Source organism: Meles meles, chromosome 11, assembly GCF_922984935.1.
Source record: "Meles meles chromosome 11, mMelMel3.1 paternal haplotype, whole genome shotgun sequence".
NCBI classification, from domain to species: Eukaryota; Metazoa; Chordata; class Mammalia; order Carnivora; family Mustelidae; genus Meles; species Meles meles.
In genome coordinates, this window is record NC_060076.1 from 17,730,993 (window position 1) to 17,756,608 (window position 25,616).

General features: G+C 44.0%; 1 protein-coding gene across 3 annotated transcripts in view; it reads left to right on the forward strand.

Moving 5' to 3' along the window:
* The window catches only part of ASTN2 (astrotactin 2), an 875,241-nt gene extending 860,685 nt beyond the window's left edge, over positions 1 to 14,556 (forward strand). For all 3 annotated transcript variants that reach the window (XM_046023052.1, XM_046023053.1, XM_046023054.1), the window contains 2 exons: positions 385 to 568; positions 13,762 to 14,556. In XM_046023052.1, the coding sequence (XP_045879008.1) occupies positions 385 to 568; positions 13,762 to 13,999 (422 nt within the window). In that variant the 3' untranslated portion in view covers positions 14,000 to 14,556. The remainder of the gene's footprint in view (positions 1 to 384; positions 569 to 13,761) is intronic.
* The last annotated feature ends 11,060 nt before the right edge of the window (positions 14,557 to 25,616 follow it).

Below are 25,616 nucleotides of genomic sequence, written 5' to 3' on the forward strand. Positions count from 1 at the left end.
GATGAGCCCAAGACTCTTGATTTAAGCCTCTGTACTTCTTTGTGATTTTATGTTAAATCATAGGTACCAAATGTATATTAATAATGATGCCTTCAAATTATGAACATTAGCTTTGTGTCAAGCCCTGTGTTGAGTGCTTTACAGTCACTATTTAATTTTGTCCTCCCAATTGTGTCTCCAGAATAGACATCATTATTTTCAGCTGATGGTTAGGAAAACTGAACCCAGCTAGGCAGTGATGTTCAGGATGCAATTTAGGTCTGTCTGCCCTTGGATACCACACATAACGTCCAGCATGAATGTGCCTTTCCTGTTGCAAGGCATGTTTCCATCCTCACTTTTTCCTGCTGTCCAGTGATCTGTGCCTGCACTCTTCCCCCTCAGAGATAGCAGACAAGATCTACAATCTGTACAATGGATACACAAGTGGAAAGGAGCAGCAGACTGCCTACAACACGCTGATGGAAGTCTCAGCCTCAATGCTGTTCCGCGTCCAACACCACTACAACTCTCACTACGAGAAGTTCGGTGACTTTGTCTGGAGGAGTGAGGATGAGCTGGGGCCCAGGTATGAATGAGTGTGTGAGTGTGAATGGAGTGGTGGATTCTTCTTGCTTATATCTGATTTTACTGGACACTTTTTTCCATAGACTGGGAATGGGCTTTGTCAAATTAATAAGTGTGTCATCCATTTAATCATGTCAGGGTTAGAGATGGGAAGTGGGCAGGGAGAATGATGGGATCGTGGAATTTTAGCTTTTTGGCCTCCTGGAATGTCAGAGAAGAGAGAATCAACGTTCTTTCCCTCCGTCACTCCCCTCACTCACCTTCCATCTTCAGTGTTAGAGACGGGAACCTTGGACTCGTGGAGATGTGTCCTAACTAGGATCATGGAAGTGTATAGTGGCAGGGTCATGGCCCCAATTCTAGGGCTATTGCCATTCTTCCATAAGAAATCTGAGGTTTTCTAAGGACACCTGAGTGACTCAGTTGATTAAAGGTCTGACTCTTGATTTTGGTTCAGGCCATAATCTTAGGGTCATGATATCAAGCCCTGCATCAGGCTCTGTCCTGGGCGTGGAGTCTGCTTGAGATTCCCTTTCTCCCTCTCCCTCTGCCTCACCCCATGACTCACTCCCTTTCCATTCTCTCTCCCTCTCTCTCCAAAAGGAAAAAATAAATAAATAAATAAAAGAAAGAAAGAAATCTGAGGTTTTCTAGAGTTAAGTCCATTAGGGACCCTGCCTAAATACATTCCTAAATTCAGTGTGTATTAAGACATGATTTTTGTCACCAGCAATGACTATACCAACCACTGTGCAGGGCTCCATGAATTCAGATGTAACTAGGACACAATCACTATCTTCCAAAGCTTTATAAAGTAGTATATGAGATGGTGACTCTGTTTCATGCCTTACACCGAACAGCTTTCATTCATTCTTTCTTTCTTTCTATCTCTCATCACTTACTTAGTAGTCCCTCTTACCAGTTGGTCGTTGACCATGCAGTGACAAAAAGGAAGAATCTCACTGTTAGAGGTAATTAAACAAGCAATTGCAAAGAATAGGAATAGTCAGTATAATGACAACAGAATAGGGCCCTTTGGGGAGGCAGGGCATAGACACCTGGTCTAGGTAACCCAGTGAAGCCTTCCCAAGGGCTGAGACTGAGGCCCACAGAGTGAACAGGGGTCAGACAAGAGGAAGGACAGGAGAACCGGAGGGTTTGGGGCAGAGTGACCAGCTGGGGGAATGCACAGAGGAGATAATGTTACCCTAAGGCAGGGTTTTCCTCAAATTTTCATCATTTGCTTGCCCAATTTATGCTTTTTGACATATCACCATACCCTAAGCACTTTTTGTTCTGGTGTTTCTCAGATTCACTTCTCACTGAAAATCTATTTGAAAACACAGCATCATTTTATAAAGGGGAAATAAGCACCATCTACGTTTAATAGAAAATTAAATGTAAACGTTTGATACAATGGAAGGGGAAGAACAAACAAAACCAGAAAACAATGCTCTCCAATCCTAGTAGAGGTCTGAGGCTCTGGGAGGGTTCCCTGCTCTGTGGGGAGCCTGCTTCTCTCTCTCCCTCTGCCTGCTGCTCCCCCTGCTTGTGCTTTCCCCCTCCCTCTCTTTCTCTGTTAAATAAATAAATAAAATCTTTAAAAATAAATAAAAAGGAGATTAGCAAGTATTCGAGAAGTACTAAAGACATGGTCTCAAAGGGACACTATTTTTTCAAGTAATCTGGAGGAAGCGAAGAGAGTGAAAAAGAGAATCTGACTGCCTTTCCCAGTGTGATTCATTGATATTTAATGCCGTGTCTGTAATCATCTGGAGTACCCCCTAAAATCCTTCCTCCTGCCCTTGGGGAACTCCTTCCACACTTTGGTAAACATTGTGTGGAGGAACTGAAAGAATTTCCCTGTAGTTGGAGCGAAGTGTGTGACAGCAGGAGTGGTAAGAGATAAGAAGGGAGAGGTCAACAGGGGCCAGTCTTGAATGCCCTGTAAGTAGGGTTAAAGAGTTTGGATTATCTCCCTAGAGTAATGGGAAGCTTTTCAAGTGTTTTTCAGAATGGGGTGATGTTGGCAGATCTTCAGGGGGAGAAAGATCCCTCCGACCTCAGTTGAAAGCTTAGACTGTGGGTCGGTGGAAAGGAGTCAAGACAGGAGGGAGGTGGAGAGGTCCTTGAGGCCGCTCTTTTAATAATCCAGGGGAGATAGAGTGGCGTTCTGGAGCTGGGTGGTACTGATAGCATTGGAGAGAATCGCCAGACTTCCTGAAATACTTAGTTCTCGGCACTCTGTGCTTTGAAAGGCTTTAAAGTTACACCGTAAACTGGGCAACATAGGGTATTCTCATTTTGTGGATGATAAGGAATTAGAGGCCCCAGGAGGTTAAATGAGCTGCCCATAGCTGCACGGTGTGATATGGAGGCTGGTTCTGCCCTGATCTCTCACCCTGAGTCCTTAGAACACTTGCAATACCCCTCCAAGGATTTGAGGCCCTCAGGGGAACTGATGAGAGCTTGGTCAGGGATAAAAGGGATCTCTTCCTGGAACAGACCTTATCTGCCCATTGGGTCCTGGACTATAACTTTTTCTCTTCCACATGAAAGGAAGCTTCTTTAGATAAAAGCTAAAAGAGGGCAGACAGGCAGAGGAGCACAGAGCCCCAGATGAAAGCCACTGTGTGAGTCACTGGGGCTGCCATCTTGCCCATGGACCGGGAAAGACATCCCCCTTTGTTGGGCTTTCCCACAGGGCTCAGTGAGTTTGGGTGGAAGCTGAACCAGAGCTCTACTCCTGACTTTGTCTTTACAGCCTTCTCGGTTCCTTTATGACCTTTCAGGACATAAATCTTCCGGAAAGGCTGCCTGGCCTCCTGCAGAGGCAAGAAAACCCACTTGGCAATGGACTGTGATAATCCACTGATCTCCGGCCAACCCGTCACCAGTCACTGTCCACCAGCTCCAACGGGTGTCACCCAGTTTCCTCCACCCTCAGTCTTGCTAGTCTCTGGAGGGGATATGATATTCCTCTAACATCCCACACTGGCATGTCAGCAAGAATCAAGATAGCTGCATCCTAATCTATCCTGACACTGCTAATGAACTCAACGGTGTAACCTTGGGCTCTGGCTCTCTCTGGCCCTCAGTCTCCTCGTCGATAAAATGATTTTTATCATTTTATCATCAAGCAGTGGTACTTTTGCTTTTCATTTCTTATTTATTTATTTGACAGAGATCACAGGTAGGCAGAGAGGCAGCCAGAGAGAGAGGAAGGGAAGCAGGCTCCCTGCTGAGCAGAGAGCCTGATGCGGGGCTTGATCCCAGGACCCTGGGATCATGACCTGAGCCGAAGGCAGAGGCTTTAACCCACTGAGCCACGCAGGAGCCCCTACTTTTGCTTTTTAGCAGTTGATTTTTTTTATTTTCCTAAATAGATCTTATGTAGAACCACAGGTCTTAACTAGAATGCTACTTTCTCAGAGAATCCTCTAAAAGTTCTACCTGTTCTCTCAATCACACCGTCATGTTTTAATTTCATGCATTGTACCTACTAGTTTCAGTATCTCATGTGTCTTAGGTATTTACCATTGTGTTATCTCTCTTCTGCACTATGATATCAGCTTTGGTGCTCTTAGTGATTCTTTAGGTCCTAGTCGCTCTTGTAAGTGGGTGCTGCATACTTGTTAGATACTTGTTAAATAATTGGATAATGGGATGAGTGGATGTGTGGCTCAGATGTGCACAGTTGTTCTGGTAGAAGCTAAAGAGGGTGGCCTGGGGCCCCACCTGCTGGGTCTCCATTTCAAATCCCTTTTTCCCCATTCCCAAAGGACTCTTGGGTCTCTCTGAGCTTTTAAAGGTCTGTGGGTGATAGAGACAACTGAATTCCATGAACTCTAAGGTCTTTCCAGCTCAAAGATAGCAATCAAAAAACGCATTGTCCTTGCAAATATTAAGAGACCCCAGGAGACCACGTTTCATTAATTTATTTATTCATTGGTTCATTTAATGTTCTTACTGTGTGCCAGGCTCTGTGCTATGGGATGGAAATGTATGCATGAAGAAGACAGATCCTGCCTTTACAAGGAGCAGCACCTAGTGAGAAAAAGTGTATGGGCAGTTGCAGTGAAACATGTTATAAGAAGCATACTATAAACAAGGGAGGTGGGAAGGTTGTTTTCCAGCAGTGCTTCTCTAGTTTGAATGTGTATGAGAGCCCCTTGAGAGTCTTGCTAAAATTCAAGTCGACTTAGTGGCTTAGAATGGGCTGCATTTCTCATAAACTCTCAGGTGATGCCCATGTTGCTGGTCCCAAAAGCACAGTTTAAGGGACAAGGTTCTAGATGGGATTAGCTGGTACAGCTAATCTGGACCTGGACCTCAAAGGAGGATCCGTGGAGAAGAGAGCAAAGTCTTTGCCTAGCATCAAAGGGTGAATGGGAGTCATCCAGACAGAAGGAGGATGATCTCATCCAGAGGAACAACCAGTGCAAGGATGAGTGTTGGGCTGGGTAGCTAAGAGGATACACTTGAGTCAGGAAGTACAAATCTCATTGGGACAGAGAGTTCAAGGTGAGAGGGGAAAACAAAACAAAAACGAGGTTGGGACTTCACCAGAGGGCAGAGCATGATGGCTCTTGTGAGCTCTGTCCAGGAGTTTGTTCTTTCTCCCAAAACCCAGAAGAGCCGTTGGAGTAAATGTGCCATAACTCTGAAGAGTTCCCAAGTGGGCATGGCGTCAGATGGTAAAGGAGAGAGAGTGGGACACTGTCCTTGGGTTCCTGTCCTAGGTTTTCCATCCACTTGCCATGACCTTGGCCAAATTCCATTACCATTCTGGACCCTGTCTGTAACATAAAAGAGCTGGACTCCAAAATCCCTTCCAGTTGGGGAGCCAGGGAACCAGAAAGCCCTGAAGGTCATAAAGACCAGAGAACAGCCATGCCCTGACTGTCCTTTCTCCTCCATAGTGTCCTGATTATCAGGGATCTAGGGTGGCCAGGGTGTTAAGAGCTCTTCCCACGGGATGAACTCTATCTATTAGGATTCTCTTGGCCTCTAATCACCAAACCCCAAAATGTTCTGTACTTCTCCCTATATCTGTAGTCACATACCTCCCATAAAATTTAGTGACAAAAGGGCATCTCTTACGTCTGCCTAATGAGTCTATCAGGCCAGTGTCCTCCAGAGCCTAGTTTCTGTGACAGCCACAGGTGCTGCACACAGCTGCTCAGAGAAGACCTGCTGCTACCCGGCTGTCCCAGCCATACGGTTCCTATTAGGAGACCTGAGAAGCTGAGCTCATAGGTGGCTAAGGACCAGAATTTGATTCAGTCAGTACACCCTTGACTACTCTTGGGCTTCTCCATCCTCTCAGCTACATTTGGCTGAGATGATAGAGTAGGAAGAAGAGAGCGAGCACTGAAGAGATTTTGTTTCAGTGAATTCATCTCTCTGGACTGGTAATGTATATGTACTATCTCAGCCTCTCTTGCTTCCATGGCAGACATTGCTAATAGATCACAGACATCATCCCAGGCTTGGTTTAGCCTGGGATTTTTCTCATCACAGCAAGACAAGAAGACTTTCCTACCCTTCTCAGGTGTGAACTGTATCCATATCCTGTGCTATATCCAGAGTGAAAGTAAGCAAATTTGATGTCCCTGTATATTCTTTCCGTTCAAGATTATATTAACTCTTTCCTGAACTATCATTCCAAAAGCCTTAATCCTTTTGGAGTTTCTAGGATATTAAGAACAAAAGCAAACTTAGGCTTCTAGGGCCATATTCCTATGGACCTCAGATGCACTTTTAATTTTTCTGCATATTTCGACATTCCTGAAATCAGGATGGACAGTGCAAATGGATGCGTGCATTAGTGCTACATGCTTCTTTTCTTAAAAGGCTATTATTAATCAGTGGCATTTCTTATAACTTAAGATGTCTTAGGATGAATAAATACAAAAACAGAACACAGTATGACTTTGAACAAGTGTTCCATGGATCAGTGTTCCCACTGATAGTATAACAAGGTTGGCTCTTATCTCGAAGTCTATATCAGTTCTGCACTGAAATCACTGGGTTAGCTGAGACTCTGTCATACTTACCATCAGTTAAGGAATGAATTCTTGGGAAGGTCTTATGGTTTCTTGTGAGAGAATAAGAAGAAAAAATGTAAATATTTTCACTGTTTATCTTACAAATTACATGTCAAACCTGCTGTTGAAGATATATATCCAGGTGGCAGTATTTGACTTGCTGGGTTTCTGTTTTGTGGGAATGGTCCACGGCTAGATTTGATGTGGATTTATTCTGAAGATAACCCCAGTGAACTACTGGGAAGCCATAAAACCATGGTTTCGTTGCACAAATTCATCACACCAACTATAAAATATATGTGTAAAAATTCACGTTTTTAAAAATGGAATTACTTGATTGTATTTTGTTCTATAAGTAATTCTTACTCACTCTGTAACATCTACATGATGTGGATGTATATAAAATGGAAAGTGAACATTTTGCACCTCTGAATCCGTAATCCCAACCCAGAGATAAAATCATTATTAGGGTGCTTTTCCATATATAGATACAGGTATGACAGGGATATGCACATAAATGAGGACTATATAAGCTTAAGGACACACGTGCATCTGTAGACACAGCTCTATTTCAACCAACTCTTCTATTTTCAACAAATATATACACTATATTCTGTTATCTGTTTACACTTAACAAGTCTTTTCTCGTGGATGCATATGTAGATATGTTATCTGGGACAATTATACATACAATTATATGAATGTATCATATGTTAATTGAGTCTTTTATCCAATTAGGTTTCTTCCAAATGCTTTGCTCTTACCAAGAAATTGATACAAATGTTTTGCCCACTTGCCAGATTATTTCTCTAGGTCCACATTGATGCTCTTATGCCATTTCATTCCCTTTATCAATTCCTGCTAGAGAATTACTGGGTTTGGAAAGCTAGGGACTGAGAATTTCCTCAGTTCAAGTTAACTTACCTTTATTAGTTCCTTCTTCTTGCACAGTCAGGTGCTGGACAACAGGGGGACTCTACTATCTTGGAAGCAGGTGGGAGGTATTATGGGCACCTATTATGGGCCCAGTCATTTATAGGTCATTTCATCTCCCGAACCACTTATTTTGAAGATAAATCAACAGAGAATCAGTGGAATTGAGTAAATTGTTTAAGGTTAAACAGCTAGTAACTATCAGAGGCCAAATTCAAAATAACCTCAAACTAATATCCTGTCCATTGTAACACATTGCATCCCAAGATTTATGCAAAACGAAGGCAGAATATAATAAGTATCACGATAGAGAAATAAAAGGCTTCAGCAGCAAAGGGAAAAAGATGACTTATGAAACCTGGGGAGATCTGGAAGACTTCCTGAAGATGACATTTCAGCATGACTTTGAAGCATGAGTAGAACCTCTCACATCAGGAGCTCTATGCCTTGCCAGTTGTGTCGCACCAGGTTCTGTTGTGAAGTGCTCATCAGATGCCCGTCAGGTGGTATTTCTCTGAATGAAGCCTCTAATTCCTTTTAGATTAAAAACAAAAACAACAAAAATCTTCTCCATTTTCTACATCCATTAGGCTCTGCCTTGGTCGAAATGTTGTATCCTCTAAAATTCGTAAGTCCAAAATCTAATGTCCAAGATAATAGCATTAAAAGATGGGACCTTTGGGAGATGACTAGGTTATGAGGGTGGATCCCTTATGAATGGGATCAGTAGTCTTATAAAAGAGGGACCAGAGAGATCCTTTGCCCCTTCCACCATGTGAAGGCACAGCAAGAGAATACCTTCTCTGAACCAGGAAGCTCGCTCTCACAGGCACTGCACCACGTCTTCCAGCGCCATGAGCCTGGGCTTCCCAGCCTTCAGAACTGTGAGAATTAAATCCATATTGTTCATAAGCTACCCAGTCTGTGGTATTTTGTTATAGAAACCCAAACAGACTAAGACTCCTTTCTAAAACATACTTGATTTGACCATCTCCATTGATGGAAGCTCATTGGAGATGATTCTATAGACAGAGGACTCTAGTTTTAAGTTTTTGGTTTTTTTTATTATGTTGAGTCAAAATTTGCCTTCTGTTAATTTTAGAGTGACATCATTGATCACACTGGGGTGCCTTGCAACAGAGATCTAGATGCTATTCTCACACTGTTAACCCTGGTCAAAATCTATGATCATCCTGAGGCTCACTTTTACTACCTAAAGACTAGGACTGAAGTATGGACTCTGGTGAGGATTATATTTAGTTTCAGCCCCTACCCCCCTCCCAGTCTTCATTTATTAGAACAACATAACCATTTGTCTGAATATCCCCCCTTCTGTGGACACATTCCATTCCTGCTTTCCACACTTCCTCCTAAGACTTGCTTTTGAGACAACCTTCAGCAGCAGCATCTGGCTACAGTTTGCACATGTCCCTCTTACCAGAAGTGACTGGGGTTCTCCAGATGTGGCCTGACCGGGACAATATGAATGAAGTCATTCTTTCTCTTAATCTGCCCTGTCTACTTCTGGAGGTTGTGTCCCATTTTTGTGCAACCACGTCATGCCCTCGACTCTCATTAAGCTTGAGGTCAGCTAACACAGAGACACTTAAGCTCAACTCAAGGAGATAGGGAGGAGGGAGAGAGGCCAATAGGAATGTTTCCTTACTGCCTCTTTTTCCCCCCTCCATTCCAAGGCCCCCCCTAGAAACTGGGTCTTTGTCCACTAACTGTGTCAACAGCTGATTGGGTAATGGTGCTGGGAATAGAATGGTCGGTCAAAGGTTCTACAGTTCCCGGAGAAGTGGCATCAGAACTCAGCCCCTGACTCCTCCACAAGCCATTCCTGTCTCAGTCTTGCCTGCTAATACAATCATAAATTAATGTGTGGCGGCTCCTTCACCTCTGGCTTTCTATCCCAGCGGTTCTGGGTCCTGTCTCCAATGAGGAAGATTTCATTTCCGGTATTTGAGAGAAATGGTCACTCTGACCTATGATTCCCTCTACAGGGAAAGCTGGACCATGCCTGGCCTTTAATTTATGCATCTCCATTGCCTACAGATTTATTACCCAGCACTCTTGCCTTTGGTCTCTCACTCCCTCCCCATCCTCCCGGGCCTTTAAGCATCTCCAACGCTTCTCTCCATGGCGTCACCTTCTGACTTCTCCTATCTTTGTTGGCTAATGCAAGCCAAGGTCTTAAACAGTGTGTGCGTTGGAAAAAGAACAGGGACAGTTAAGTGAACTGAACTGGTTTAGTGCCTATTGTGTATAGACATCTGTGCTGGATGCCTAGGGCAGTCATTTCACTTCAGCCTAACAACAGCCCTACAAAACAAGCATCTCTAATCCCATTTTACAGATGGGCCAACAGAACTACAGAGAAGTGACTTCCCTAATGGGCTACCACAGTATGCTGCTTTGAATCTTGGCTAACATTTACTGAGCCAATTAGCCAGGTTCTCTCTCTCTCCCCCCAAACACCGCTCCTACTTCCATTTTACGGAGGCCGTAACTAAGAGCAGCATCGAAGAACTTGCATCTACATAGCTGTTGAGTTATAGAGCTTGGATTTGCATCTGTGACTTCCAATTCATTCTCTCTACAGTCAGGAGCTCTGGTTCTTGCTCTGCCCTTGTTACTAACTTAAGTTGTTCTCTTAGACTATTTTCTCACTCCAAACTTCCGTTTCCCCATCCATTCAAAAGGAGACTTGGTTCAGTTGAGTCCCAAGATTCTTGAGGAAATGGCTGGGACATTGGAGGCAAAGCATTTGGGAATGTTGGAGGAATTCCCCTTTCCCACCTCATTTTATATTCATAGCTTGTTTTTGATCACTCTCCATTGCCCCTAAAATATAATACTTCACCATGACTTTGAAGAGCCCCAGTGGCCTGATATCTGCCAAACTGAGTAGTCTCTTACCCATTCTTTGTGCTAACCATTTCAAAGAACTAGTGCTCATGCTTTCTCTCATCTAACTTTCCATGGGCTCTTTCCTCTGCCTCCCCAACTACCTGAAAAACCTGTCTCATCAGTGAAGTCTTGGTGCAGATGTTACATCCCTTGGGAAGGTTTCTGAGCTCCCAAATTCATGATTAGGTGTTCACTTTATATATTCCCAGAGTACACAGCATGTCTCCAACCCAGCACTCTGGCCCCAAATTAGAGGTTGTTAGCATTTCTGTCTTTTGCCTGCCACTGACTTATAAAGGTGCTGTAGGCTTACACCGGAACACAAATAAGGCTGAAGATGGGGTGGGGGCAGGTGTTGGTAAGGATACTTGCTAACCCCTGTCAAGGACTTAAGATGTGCCAAACATGTTTCTAAGAGTTGTGCGTGTATTAACTTACATAATCCTCACTATAACTGTATGAGGTTGGTGAATGCTACTCCCTTTTTATAAATGAGGAAGCAGAAGCAATACATAGCTTTCAAAAACACAGAGCGAAAAAGCAAACCAGCACCTTTAAGTACGATGATAGGAAACACCTAACACCTGGATGTGTGCCCGGCCAGGTTTTTTGCTGTCATTCTGGCCCTTCCCCCAGTTTGATTCCCCTCAAGGCAGCCAGGAACATTTTTAAATAATCCAGTTCTGAATCCATTATGTTGCTGCTTGAAACCTTTTGAGCAATCCCTGGTTTGCCCTCGAGGCCACTATCGTAGATAACATTTATTGAAGGCTTGTTACAGATTCATCAATGCTGGCTTTTTGTTTGTTTTTTAACAGGACTTTGTGGTAGATACAGCAATTACTCCCATTTCATGGATAAGGAAACTGGGTCACACCTGCTTAAACAATTCCCTCAATATCACCGAGCTAGTAAGTGGCTGAGTCAGGATTTGAACCTGAGCAGTCATGCTGTAGAGCCTGGATGATGTACCCTTATTCTTTTCAAGCAACACCCCAGTTCCTAAGCTCCAAGGGCCTCGTCCCTGCCACTTCTCCAGTCCCCTACTGTGTCCCCACTTACACACAGTAGTCCCGGTATTCCTGCCATAAATCCTCAGAACTTTTTTTTTTAAATATTTTATGTATTTATTTGACAGAGAGAGAGACAGCAATGAAGGGAACATAGGCAGGGGGAGTGGGAGAGGGAGACGCAGGCTTTCCCGCAAAGCAGGGAGCTCAATGCAGGGCTCTATCCCAGGATCCTGAGATCATGACCTGAGCCAAAGGCAGACACCTAACAACTGAGCCACCCGGGTGCCCCAACCCTCAGAACTTCTGTATAATCCCGTATCTTCATGCCTTTACCTCTGCCTCCTGTTTGGCCTTTGTCATCTTTAACCCCTACTCATTTCTGGGTCTCAACACAAGCTGTCCTTCTTCCAAGAAGCCTTCTTGGATATTCCCATTCCTACCTAGGCACCTTCCTCTACTCTCCCACCTCCCCAGCCCCCACACCTCCTCTAATCATTGCCCTTGCTACCCCTGTTGTAATTTTCCATCTGTCTGTCTTTCACACTGAAGAGGGAACCCTACCATAAAATAAGTGCTCGGTAAATGAGCAGTCGATGATTTTGTCTCCTGTAACTTTATAGCAGCCCCATTTTTCAAGAGAAGAAACGGGTTTAGAGACATTAAGTAAATTTCCCAAGGACACAGAGCTATTAAGGAACAGAGCAAGGGCTCAAACCAGGAGGAGAGAGAAATGAACTCCTCAAGCCCCTGGTTGGGAGGTGCTGCCAACAGGGAGAGAGGACTGTGGGCAGAGTGGCAAACTCGAGTGTGATTATGAAGCTATGAATGCTTGGCACCTCAGGAAATATTCCACCCAAGTGGTGAACTATACAAAGAGGACTTTTTGAAAGGTACCTCATAAATCGTGCCCACAAAATATACACACAGAAGCCCGGCCCTTTTCCAGCCGTCATGCAGGTGCCTAACAATCTCCCATTTGTGGGGTCTGTTGTCGTAAAACGCCCTCCCTCCTGGGGTCTCAGAGGGGCATGGAGAGGACAGCAGGAGAGAGCTGCTCATTTAGCCCTTGGGTATCTTGAAGATGCTGGAATGTAGAGAAAACTGGATTCCACATGGTGACGAGCACCTTGACAACGATGTCTAACGTGTGGTGTGACCCAGGAAAAGGATATCCCTTTCTCTCTCCGAGCCTCAGTTTTCACATCTGTAATAAGAATAGGTCAGACTAGGTCACTCATTCCCATTTGGGGTGATTTTCCCCCCAAGAGGACAATTCCCAATGTCTGGAGACAATTCCACTCCTATGACTGGGGCAAAGAAATGCTATTTGTATTTAATTGCTGAACTTCCAACAAGACACTCCCCACAACATAGAACTATCTGGCCCAGATGTCAACAGTGCCATCATTGGAAAACCCAAGGGTCTCAGAGATCCTTGCTAGCTTTAATTTTCTGTGCGGCCATCAGATGACCTCAGGGATCCTCTCTCTCTTACTGGTTAAAGGGATCTAGATAAGTTACTAATGATGATCACCACAGGACAGGGTGATTCTTGCTCAGACCAGTGTTCAGTATGACCTTGATCCCAAGGTTCCATCATAACAATTATTTGTAATCACAGGGATCATTTATTGGGAGCTTACTCTGTGCCAGGCTTTGGGTATTTCTCATGCTAGACATTAACCACCACTTACAAGGCTAAGACCATCATCACTATTTTATAGATGAGAAAAATGCTCATAGAGAGGGACTCTGGGGGTGTTCAGACCTAGATCCAAATGCCTAGCCCCGGTGGTCAACTTGCTGTTTGACCTTGGTCACACGACATCATTTCTCTGAGCCGCGGGCTCCCCATCCATTTGTGTCAGTGGAAAGAACAGTATGTCCAGGGCTGTCAGAATCTTTAAGGGTGGGTAGAGCTTTTATTCTGTCTAGTGTGACAGGTGTCGGTAAATTTTAGCTGGGATTGCTGTTGCTGTGTATCATTATTATAATGATTTCTTCTTGGTCCTTGTAAGTCCTGGGACTCTTCGTATTTTAGGAACAAAAATGCTGGGTCAAAGGTTATACGTCACTTTCAGTTTTTATACATTGCACAGTGGAAGAGGACAAATTTGGAGGTGATTTTTGAGTAGGTGCTCGAAATACCGCGTTCAGGCCAGGAACGGATAGGAGATTGTTGGAGCAGGAAGTTCTCCTTTCTCTGTTGACTTTTATTCACCACTCGAAGGCTTAACCCTTGATCTGGGCTTCATTCTTCCTCACGGTCTCATCTTCCCTTTCAGGAAGGCCCACCTGATCTTACGGCGACTGGAGAGGGTGAGCAGCCACTGCTCCAGCCTCCTGAGAAGCGCTTACATCCAGAGCCGCGTGGACACCGTGCCCTACCTTTTCTGCCGCAGCGAGGAGGTCCGGCCTGCTGGTATGGTGTGGTACAGCATCCTCAAGGACACCAAAATCACATGCGAGGAGAAGATGGTGTCCATGGCCCGAAACACGTATGGGGAGTCCAAGGGCCGGTGAGGGAGGGTGCCACCCTCCATGAGCACAGAGACTCTCCGTGGGAGGGGGAGCAGTACTCTCGTGGATCCTGGGGCCTGGGGGGGGCTGGGGGACAGCTGAGGATGGGCCTGGCAGTTGAGCTTGCCAGCAAGGCCAAAGCAAACTCTTTCTCTTGTGGATAGCCGACAGAGAACTTTGTAACCACTGGAATTATCCGTTTTTTCTCTTTTATTTTTTCTAAGATATTATTTGACTCTATTGAAGTCTCTCCTTTTTAAACTTTTTCTTATGGATGGCGGTCAGTCCCGAGGCAGGAGCTTTCAGGTGGAGACCAAGCGGCCTTTGCTCTTCTTCCTTCCTCCTGCCACACTCAGCTTCCTTCCTGCAATGGACCCTGGAGGAAACCTCTGGAGAGACAATCTGACCTCTTCAGCGTCAGGAAGGAGGCCCTGAGAATCGGTGCAGTGAGGAAGCTTGGGTCTTTATGACTTTTTTTTTTTCCCAGACGTTACTGAGTTTGCAGGATCCCTGCCTCTTCCTGCTACCTGTGGGTCTGCCCAGAATCCCTGCAGGACTTACCATGCATTAAAAATTCTTATTGTCTCTCTTTCTGCTTGGGGAGTGTTTCTTGCCACTGGCGGACCTTGGTTTATTCACACAACAGGTATTGATTGATTACTTACTATAGACCAGACATCGGACATGCAGCTGAGGAGTGAGAAGCTCCCCGCTCTCAGGGAGCTTACAGTCCCATGGAAATTGTAGAGAAGCAGTTCAGTGACTTCAGGCTGTAGCAGGGGAAGAGAGGGGGTTATTTACACTCATCGCTGGGCCATGAGACAAACGAGAGGAGCTCTGAAATGCGTCCTTGAGAAAGGGATGCTTGAAGTCCAGAAGATGGGGAGGAATCAACCAGACAGCACGTGGAAAGACAAGATGGGACAAACGTCCAGAAATAAGAAAAAATAACCCATTCGAGGACTGAAAGCACTTTTTAAAAAAAGATATTTATTTATTTATTTACTTTTTTACTTACTTACTTATTTATTTATTTTAGTGAGATGGAGAAATTGTGAGCAGGGGGAGTGGCAGAAGGAGAAGGAGTCTCAAATGGACTCCTCACTGAGCGTGGAGCCCTACATGGGGCTTGATCTAGCAACTCTGAGATCATGACCTGATTGAAAATTAAGAGTCCGAGGCTTAACCGACTGAAACACCTAGGGACTCCATGGACTGACAGCACTTTCCTTTTTTATTTTTTTTTCCTTTTAAGATTTGTTTATTTACTCTATATATAGAGAAAGCATGGATGCGCCAGGAGAGGGGCGAAGGGAGAGAGAGAATCCTCAAGCTGACTGCACGCTGAGCTCAGAGCTTGACACAGGCTCCATCCCAAGACCCTGAGATCATGCCCTGATCTGAAATCAAGAGTCGGCCCCCCAACGAAGTATTACCCAGGTGTCCCTAAAAGCACTTTCAATGACAATGGAGACCCAAGTGGCTGGAGGGAAAGCTGGAGCTAGGCAAGATGTTAGAAGTTTCAGACAGGAACTTTGACGGTATTAGAAGTAACTGAGAGCCACCACAGATGTTAACAGAGTGAAGTGCCAAGATTGGTCTAAAAGAGAAGTTGTTTTGGCCACAGGGTTGGAAGTGGGGCTGGAGAAGGCCCCCAGAATGGTGTCTGCTGTTAGTTTCCAGGCAAGAAGTGATGGCAGCTTGATCTTGAGGTCATGGAGAGACATTCCGCCACTGGAGTCTCCTTTTAAGACGAATGAACGCCTTCCAGTGTGTTACCTGGGAGGGTAATGAGTACAAAGAGGCATTATAGATTCTTAACATTCTGGCAATAAATCCCAGGAGCTAACTTGGTCTAGGTATTCCATAATGCAAGGATGACACCTGTTAGAAGAGAGTAAGGCACTGTGGGAATTCAGAAGAGGAGAGAAACTGAATAACAGTAAAATCTAAGCAATTAAAAATATGCTACTTCTCAGTTTTGATGAGTGCCTGTGAGGTCAACAGGCACTTCCTTTTAGGAAGGTCCCCTTCCTGAAAATATACATGCTGAGCCCTGACCACCACCCTCTCACCCCCTGACTCTATTACACGTGGGGAAACAAAGCACAGGAACCCTCTTCCAGACAAGTCAGGTGCCTAGAGATGTGCTCAACTTCCAGCATTCTAAACTCAAAGATACTCTTTCAAGAAGTTTTATTATTATTGGATTGATGTTTCTGCAAGTATATAGGTAGATTTTTAGATGAATAAATTTCTTACAGTCTTGCTGACTCTTCTACTCCTAGGCATAATATAGTCAGAGAGGAACCAACTTCTTGAAAAGAAAGAAAAGTAATAATTTTTTTCATTGAACACTTGGCTATCTTTGTTACTTGCCTGTCTTAGCTTTAGTATGATAGAACACTGGTATAAACAACACAGATTTGTTTCTCACGGTTCTGGCACTGGGAAGTCCCAAGATCAGGGTGCCAACAGATTGAGTGTCTGGTGAGAACCTCTTGATTCATAAACAGCTGTCTTCTTGCTGTGTCTTCACATGGTAGAAGGGAGAAGGGAGGGCTCCTGGGGTCTCTTCAGTAAAGGCACTAACCCCATTCAAGAGGCTCCCTCCTCATGACCTCGTCACCTCCCAGAGGTGCCACCTCCTAATACCATCACAGTAGGGATTAGGTTTCAACATAGGAATTTCAGGGGAACATCAATATTCGATGTATATCATTGCCACATGCCAAGCCCTATTCTAAATTCCTCTCATGCATACCCTTTCCTGAACCCTAGGTCCTTGGCCTTCGCTGAGTTACCCCATTGTTGTAGCTTTCCATTGTCTTGGCCCATCCTGAGGAAAAAAATTAGTTCAACAGTTGCAGCAAATTAAACTCCCCAGTGTGCTGGGTCTGTGGTCTGAGCCTGATTAAGTTGACTCTGTCTCTGTCGCCATTCATCTATCACCTTGGGTAAGTAACCTGCCGTCAGGACCTCCGTTTTCTCATCAACAAAATGGGATTAGTAATAGTCCCACCTTCTGGGGTTATTATGAGTCTTGAACAAGATAGGAACTGTAATGTGTTCAGCAAAATGTACAGTAGGGTCTTTTTTTCTTTTATTAGACAATAGGCATCGTGCTTTGAATCTTAGAGAGATGACATAGGAGTTTTGTCTGGGAGAGGTCTAGAGAATTCTGATTAAGAGAAAGAATTAATGATTAACAGTCCTATGTAGTACTTGAACTCTAAATAGTATCCAAAGTTCAAATCAGAAGTGGCTGTGATGGCAGAACTTACCATGATGCAGGAGTCCCAAGAGAGGTGTGTGGCTTCCTCCAGGGCTCTCACACACAGCTGTGGCCTCTGGATGCCACCCAGTTGGCTAAAGGTGGCTGGCACATGAGAATATGTGCCATCAGCCTATCCCCAACTCACTCAGCTGCTCATGCCCTCTCTGGTTTTGATCCCTTTTTCCTGGCACTGTGGAGCCTTGTTCTTCCCAGCCACCATAAGTCTCTCCAGAGTGGGATTCTAGAAGCTTGGAGAGACAGGTGCATGTGTTTGTGCCCTGCCATGTCAGGGCAATTGATCAGACCAATATTTGTTAAGATGTTTCATGGGGAAAAGAAACAGGAAAATTCTTGAAGTGCAAATGAGGCTGCTGGATTGAGCACCCTGGCGTCCATGTGGCTGGACTGACCCATGTGTCAGCGTGGAAAATGCCCAAGGAGCCCCTGCCTCACTGTGCTGACAAAGATGGGACTTTCTGTGTGGTCTTGACTGCTGAAGAAAGAAGGTGTGTGTTAGAGGTGTACAGAAAGTCACCCCTGCATGACTCTTTCCTCTGGTATGGGGGAGGAGGTACTTCCCCAGGCAGGCTTCTGATAAAGAGGGGCCTGCATAGACAAATGCAGCAACTACTATGCGGGATCCTCATCACATCAGGGACTACCCACGGACCTCATGTAACCATGTGCAGAAGAGCCATGTGCTAGTATTGCCATTTTCCAGTTGGGTTTAAAACAGTTGAATAACCTGCTCCAACTCCCATAGTTAGTGATGATACTGAGTTACTGCTGTCTATACTTGGACAGATGGAGTAATTCAAACCAGTGATAACTGTGCTTCCTAGAACAAATGGATACAGTACCCTTCTTCCACATCCTAAGTCGAAAGCTATGTCCTTCTACCTTCCAGCCACTGCCTGAGGACTGATTTCCAGATTTGGAGTGCTGAGATGAACAGGACCCGGAGCCTGCCTTTAAGAAACTCTTGGAACTTAGCTAATTTAATATAATATGATAAAACCAGACACTTCAGAGTCAAGCCAATCTGGGTTTAAATCGTGGCTATACAGTTTATAGCAAGGAGGGGTTGGACGGTGAGAGAAATTTCTAAGGCAAACTCAGAAGGTTTTGCTAATTAAGAAACTCAAGTTAACTGACATTACCTTAACCTCTCTAAGCCCCACTTTCTTCATCTATAAAGGGGATAAATACATTGCCTTGAAGGACTGTTGGAAAGATTATATTGGCTAATGTAGCCAGTAGGTGCTTGAAAACCAAAGCTCTCAATAAATAGTTATTACAGCAGCTTATGTACACAAGGAAAGATAGACCAGATTAACTATGCCATTAAAAGGCAGGCATCAGGAAAGCCTTCACAGTCAAAGGATATGTAAGAGACAGCAATCTATGAAAGAGTGTACCATATTTGAGAGACTGTGAGTAACTGCTCTGGACTGAAAGATGGGTTTTGGAGAGGTTGGCAGAGCAGAATATATTGGCCATTGGAAGGCATGGGATTAAAAGCAGGGTTTTACACAGGCAGATAAGCATTTTGAAAAGATGGCTGCAGAATAGGAAAGTAGAGAGAAGGGGAAAAGCCAACAGCACCGAGACTGGGTAGAGTAGGGTAGAGTAGGATAAAATGGGATGTGATAGGAGAATACATAAATGTTTAGGAGGAAGATAAGGATGACTAAACTAGGATCATTGCAATAGTAAGGCTGGATCTGAGTGATATTAAAGAGCTTGACTCAATAGAACTTGATAACTAAGAGGCCTGGTGACTTGGCTCTTCCCTTTCCTCTCTGGTATCTGAGTGTTATTACGGCCAGAATATGGGACATGGGGTGGTAATAAATCCACTTGGGTTCAATGGACAGTACATGGAAGAGTAGTAATTTGTATCATACAGATGTGGTGATCAGAATATAAGAATGCCAAGGTATTTGGCTTGATGTGGAAATCATGCATGGACCTATGTGTAACTGCATGAATGTGTAATGACTTCCAAATGCCAGTATATGAACTATACTGAGGGGCTGTGTAAAACCAATGTAGACATTTGTGGAAAAGAATGTAGACTTAAGAGTACTTGGCTCTTCTTCCTCCTCCTCCTTTTTCTTACTTCTAGTCTTGCCTCTATAGTAGAGTGGCTGTGTGGTCTTTAGCAAGCTATTCTCTGTGGGCCTTGGGTTCTCCATATGTTCCCACCACATGGAGGAAAATGTGTCATGAACATGAGAGATTATATTAGATGATAATTTATGTAGGAATAATATTTTTCACTTCTCTCTTTCTTTTATCTTCACTACCTTCCATTGAAGTTGACAGTGGGAGATTGAATGGCTCCATCTGGCCAGTCTAGAGTGGGTTAAGGTCCCAGCAAGTCTGGAGCAGGGTCTGGATCCCCAGCCAACTCCCTGGCCTAAAGACAACTCAAGTCCCTCTCCAGATCATACAAGATACTAGTTGTTAAGAGTCCAATAGCCTTGGGCAAGTGACAACCTCTCTGTGCCCTGGTGTTATCCTCTGCCAATTAGGGGAAATAATAGGAGCACTCATAAGTTTTTAGTGAGGATGGGCCAACATATGTCAGATACTTAGAATAGTACCTGGTGTGTAACAAGTACTATATAAGTGTTCTTACTGTCCTTCTTGTATTCAACATCCTATTTACATCCACACTGAAAAAAACCTCAATATCCCCTCACACCTTCCCTCTTAGCCTTTGCATATGCTGTTCTCACTGTGGGGAATGCCCTTCCAGCTTAAGCAGATCCAGCTGAAAAGTGTTTCACTGCCTCCCTAAGACCTCTTGCCTCTCCCAGAAGGAGTTGATAATTCTTTCCTCTGGGGTCTTACAGTGAGGACTTCTGTGCCTCCATTCCAGCATTTTCCTCTCTCAATGTCATTGTCCCTCATAGGATAATGAGAAACACAAGGGCATGGTCTGGGTAGGATTCTGTTACCTGGAGTCTTGCACTGGGCCTCATTCATGGCTAGCATCTGGAAAAAATTGAGCTTGATACCTAGAATGAGGGGACCCTTAGGGAGGCTCCCAGGAAGCATATCCCTTGAGAGAAGTGGTCTTCCAATTTGCCACCACTGTAGCATATGAGGGCCCAGAGAGAAGGCCGCAGCCAAACAAAACCCATGAGCTTTATGTGGGGGTGTGCTTTTTAATTGACCTCTGCCCATAAAACTGCTAGACCCTGAAAGGCGCTCACTGTCTGTCTGCATTTGGAAATGTCACTGCATGTGTTTGTACATGCTATAGCTGAAGTCAGGCTGCTCTGTTTTCCTGTTTTATAGGAGTTGGCAGCCGGGGAGTATGAGGGACCACAGGTGTGCTCTACTGGACAAGTGTGTGGGGGTGGGAAGAGAGAGAAGGAAGAAAAGGAAGGGAGGGAGAGAAAAAGATTCAGAAAGAAAGGAAAAGAGAAGAGAGGAGAAGGAAGGAGGTGAAAAGGAAGGGAGGGAGGGAGGAAGCAGGGAAGGAAGGAAGGAACAAAAGACAAAGAGTCAAGGGAGGAGGTTGTCAGTTCAGACAGCAGTGAATGTCCCATGGGAGGTTAAGAATTCAGATTCTGCACCCAGCTCTGACACTGAACTGCTGGGGGACTTTGGGCCAGTCTCTTCTTAGTCTTACCCTCAGGGTCTTTTCATAAGATTGGTGGGACTAGGACTTCTCCAAAAAATCCTTCTGCTCTATTATTCCAGGATTCTCAACTCCTCAAGGCCCACAATTGGAAATGGAGGGAATAAACATTCCTGTATATTTGTAGAAGACACTGAAGTTTACCAAACACACTCCCAGAGGAGTGGTCAGGCAAGTTGCTCTGACCATACATCCCAAATTCGGGATAGGGCTTCCTCTGTTTGGTTCTTATGATCCCTATACATCTGCAATGCTTCTATCTAACCCATCGGATTCTAATTATCCCTTGAAGTTCTGTTTTCCCTTAAGACACTGCCTTCTTGGTAGGACCATGTTTTATATCTCCGGTGCCCAGGTCAGGTTGAAGCAGCTGTTAGGTGCTCAGGAAATGTGTGCCAATTTGAATCTTCTAGCACAGGGTTCATGAAGCCTATCCAACGCAGACTTTGTACTTTGGAGATAGGAAACTGAGCACAGACTTGTGCTCACACAGGCTCTTCCCCCCAGAACAAGTCTTTGGGCATCTCTCTTCTGACCCCGAGAAAAATCCCCTTTCTGCTCTACCAAGAGGTCCACTCATGGGGTAGGTGAGAAGCCCTAGAGGGAGGGGCTGAGGTACTTGACGAGCCCATGTGGGAATAGAACTAGTGAAGTCTGTTCAAATGTAAGGCTTCCACATTTGGTCAGAGAGGCTTGGTCAGAGAGGCTGGGCTCTTGGAGATTCAGAATAGAATGACCAATTATAATAACAACAAGAGCAATAATTACCATTTCTTGAGTGTTTTCCACAGCCTGGGTCTATGCCAAGCATGTTAGTTGTAGTATCTCATTTAGGTGTCACTCACATCCTGTAACCCAGTTGTTGGCATCCCCATTTTACAGAACAAGTCCTGAGGCGCGGGGAAGGTAGGTGCCGTGCCTGGAGATACCAATTGTAAGGAACTGGGATGGAGTTCTCATTAAGAGGTCATGACTCCGCAGCTGTGTTCTCAGAACCACTCTGGAGCATTTCTAAAATTCTCCCATTTTATTTTATTTTATTTTATTTTCCCTTTTTATTTATTTTTTCAGCGTAACAGTATTCATTCTTTTTGCACAACACCCAGTGCTCCATGCAAAACGTGCCCTCCCCATCACCCACCACCTGTTCCCCCAACCTCCCACCCCTGACCCTTCAAAACCCTCAGGTTGTTTTTCAGAGTCCATAGTCTCTTATGGTTCGCCTCCCCTCCCCAATGTCCATAGCCCACTCCCCCTCTCCCAATCCCACCTCCCCCCAGCAACCCCCAGTTTGTTTTGTGAGATTAAGAGTCATTTATGGTTTGTCTCCCTCCCAATCCCATCTTGTTTCATTTATTCTTCTCCTATCCCCCTACCCCCCCATGTTGCTTCTCCATGTCCTCATATCAGGGAGATCATATGATAGTTGTCTTTCTCCGATTGACTTATTTCACTAAGCATGATACGCTCTAGTTCCATCCACGTCATCGCAAATGGCAAGATTTCATTTCTTTTGATGGCTGCATAGTATTCCATTGTGTATATATACCACATCTTCTTGATCCATTCATCTGTTGATGGACATCTAGGTTCTTTCCATAGTCTGGCTATTGTAGACATTGCTGCTATAAACATTCGGGTACACGTGCCCCTTCGGATCACTATGTTTGTATCTTTAGGGTAAATACCCAGTAGTGCAATTGCTGGGTCATAGGGTAGTTCTATTTTCAACATTTTGAGGAACCTCCATGCTGTTTTCCAGAGTGGTTGGACCAGCTTGCATTCCCACCAACAGTGGAGGAGGGTTCCCCTTTCTCCACATCCTCTCCAGCATCTGTCATTTCCTGACTTGTTAATTTTAGCCATTCTGACTGGTGTGAGGTGATATCTCATTGTGGTTTTGATTTGTATTTCCCTGATGCCGAGTGACGTGGAGCACTTTTTCATGTGTCTGTTGGCCATCTGGATGTCTTCTTTGCAGATATGTCTGTTCATGTCCTCTGCCCATTTCTTGATTGGATTGTTTGTTCTTTGGGTGTTGAGTTTGCTAAGTTCCTTATAGATTTTGGATACTAGCCCTTTATCTGATATGTCGTTTGCAAATATCTTCTCCCATTCTGTCAGCTGTCTTTTGGTTTTGTTAACTGTTTCCTTTGCTGTGCAAAAGCTTTTGATCTTGATGAAATCCCAATAGTTCATTTTCGCCCTTGCTTCCCTTGCCTTTGCCGTTGTTCCTAGGAAGATGTTGCTGCGGCTGAGGTCGAAGAGGTTGCTGCCTGCGTTCTCCTCAAGGATTTTGATGGATTCCTTTCTCACATTGAGGTCCTTCATCCATTTGGAGTCTATTTTCGTGTGTGGTGTAAGGAAGTGGTCCAATTTCATTTTTCTGCATGTGGCTGTCCAATTTTCCCAGCACCATTTATTGAAGAGGCTGTCTTTTTTCCATTGGACATTCTTTCCTGCTTTGTCGAAGATTAGTTGACCATAGAGTTGAGGGTCGATTTCTGGGCTCTCTATTCTGTTCCACTGATCTATGTGTCTGTTTTTGTGCCAGTACCATGCTGTCTTGATGATGACAGCTTTGTAATAGAGCTTGAAGTCCGGAATTGTGATGCCACCAACTTTGGCTTTGTTCTTCAATATTCCTTTGGCTATTCGAGGTCTTTTCTGGTTCCATATAAATTTTAGGATTATTTGTTCCATTTCTTTGAAAAAAATGGATGGTATTTTGATAGGGATTGCATTAAATGTGTAGATTGCTTTAGGTAGCATAGACATTTTCACAATATTTATTCTTCCAATCCAGGAGCCTTATATCAGATCAATTAGATTTTAAGCCAAAGACTATAATAAGAGATGAGGAAGGACACTATATCCTACTCAAAGGGTCTGTCCAACAAGAAGATCTAACAATTTTAAATATCTATGCCCCTAACGTGGGAGCAGCCAACTATATCAACCAATTAATAACAAAATCAAAGAAACACATCAATAATAATACAATAATAGTAGGGGACTTTAACACTCCCCTCACTGAAATGGACAGATCATCCAAGCCAAAGATCAACAAGGAAATAAAGGCCTTAAATGACACACTGGACCAGATGGACATCACAGATATATTCAGAACATTTCATCCCAAAGCAACAGAATACACATTCTTCTCTAGTGCACATGGAACCTTCTCCAGAATAGATCACATCCTGGGTCACAAATCAGGTCTCAACCGGTATCAAAAGATTAGGATTATTCCCTGCATATTTTCAGACCACAATGCTCTGAAGCTAGAACTCAATCACAAGACGAAAGCTGGAAAGAACCCAAATACATGGAGACTAAACAGCATCCTTCTAAAGAATGAATGGGTTAACCAGGAAATTAAAGAAGAATTGAAAAAATTCATGGAAACAAATGATAATGAAAACACAACAGTTCAAAATCTGTGGGACACAGCAAAGGCAGTCCTGAGAGGAAAATATATAGCGGTACAAGCCTTTCTCAAGAAACAAGAAAGGTCTCAAGTACACAACCTAACCCTACGCGTAAAGGAGCTGGAGAAAGAACAAGAAAGAAATCCTAAACCCAGCAGGAGAAGAGAAATCATAAAGATCAGAGCAGAAATCAATGAAATAGAAACCAAAAAAACAATAGAAAAAATCAATGAAACTAGGAGCTGGTTCTTTGAAAGAATCAATAGGATTGATAAACCCCTGGCCAGACTCATCAAAAAGAAAAGAGAAAGGACCCAAATCAATAAAATCATGAATGAAAGAGGAGAGATCACAACTAACACCAAAGAAATACAGACAATTATAAGAACATACTATGAGCAACTCTACGCCAACAAATTGGCCAATCTGGAAGAAATGGTTGCATTCCTAGAGACATATAAACTACCACAACTGAACCAGGAAGAAATAGAAAACCTGAACAGGCCCATAACCAGTAAGGAGATTGAAACAGTCATCCAAAATCTCCAAACAAACAAAAGCCCAGGGCCAGACGGCTTCCCAGGGGAATTCTACCAAACATTTAAAGAAGAACTCATTCCTATTCTCCTGAAACTGTTCCAAAAAATAGAAATGGAAGGAAAACTTCCAAACTCATTCTATGAGGCCAGCATCACCTTGATCCCAAAACCAGACAAGGATCCCACCAAAAAAGAGAACTACAGACCAATATCCTTGATGAACACAGACGCAAAAATTCTCGCCAAAATAGTAGCCAATAGGATTCAACAGTACATTAAAAGGATTATTCACCACGATCAAGTGGGATTTATTCCAGGGCTGCAGGGTTGGTTCAACATCCACAAATCAATCAATGTGATAGAACACATTAATAAAAGAAAGAACAAGAACCATATGATACTCTCAATAGATGCTGAAAAAGCATTTGACAAAGTACAGCATCCCTTCCTGATCAAAACTCTTCAAAGTGTAGGGATAGAGGGCACATACCTCAATATTATCAAAGCCATCTATGAAAAACCCACCGCAAATATCATTCTCAATGGAGAAAAACTGAAAGCTTTTCCATTAAGGTCAGGAACACGGCAGGGATGTCCATTATCACCACTGCTATTCAACATAGTATTAGAAGTCCTAGCCTCAGCAATCAGACAACAAAAAGAAATTAAAGGCATCCAAATTGGTAAAGAAGAAGTCAAACTATCACTCTTCGCAGAT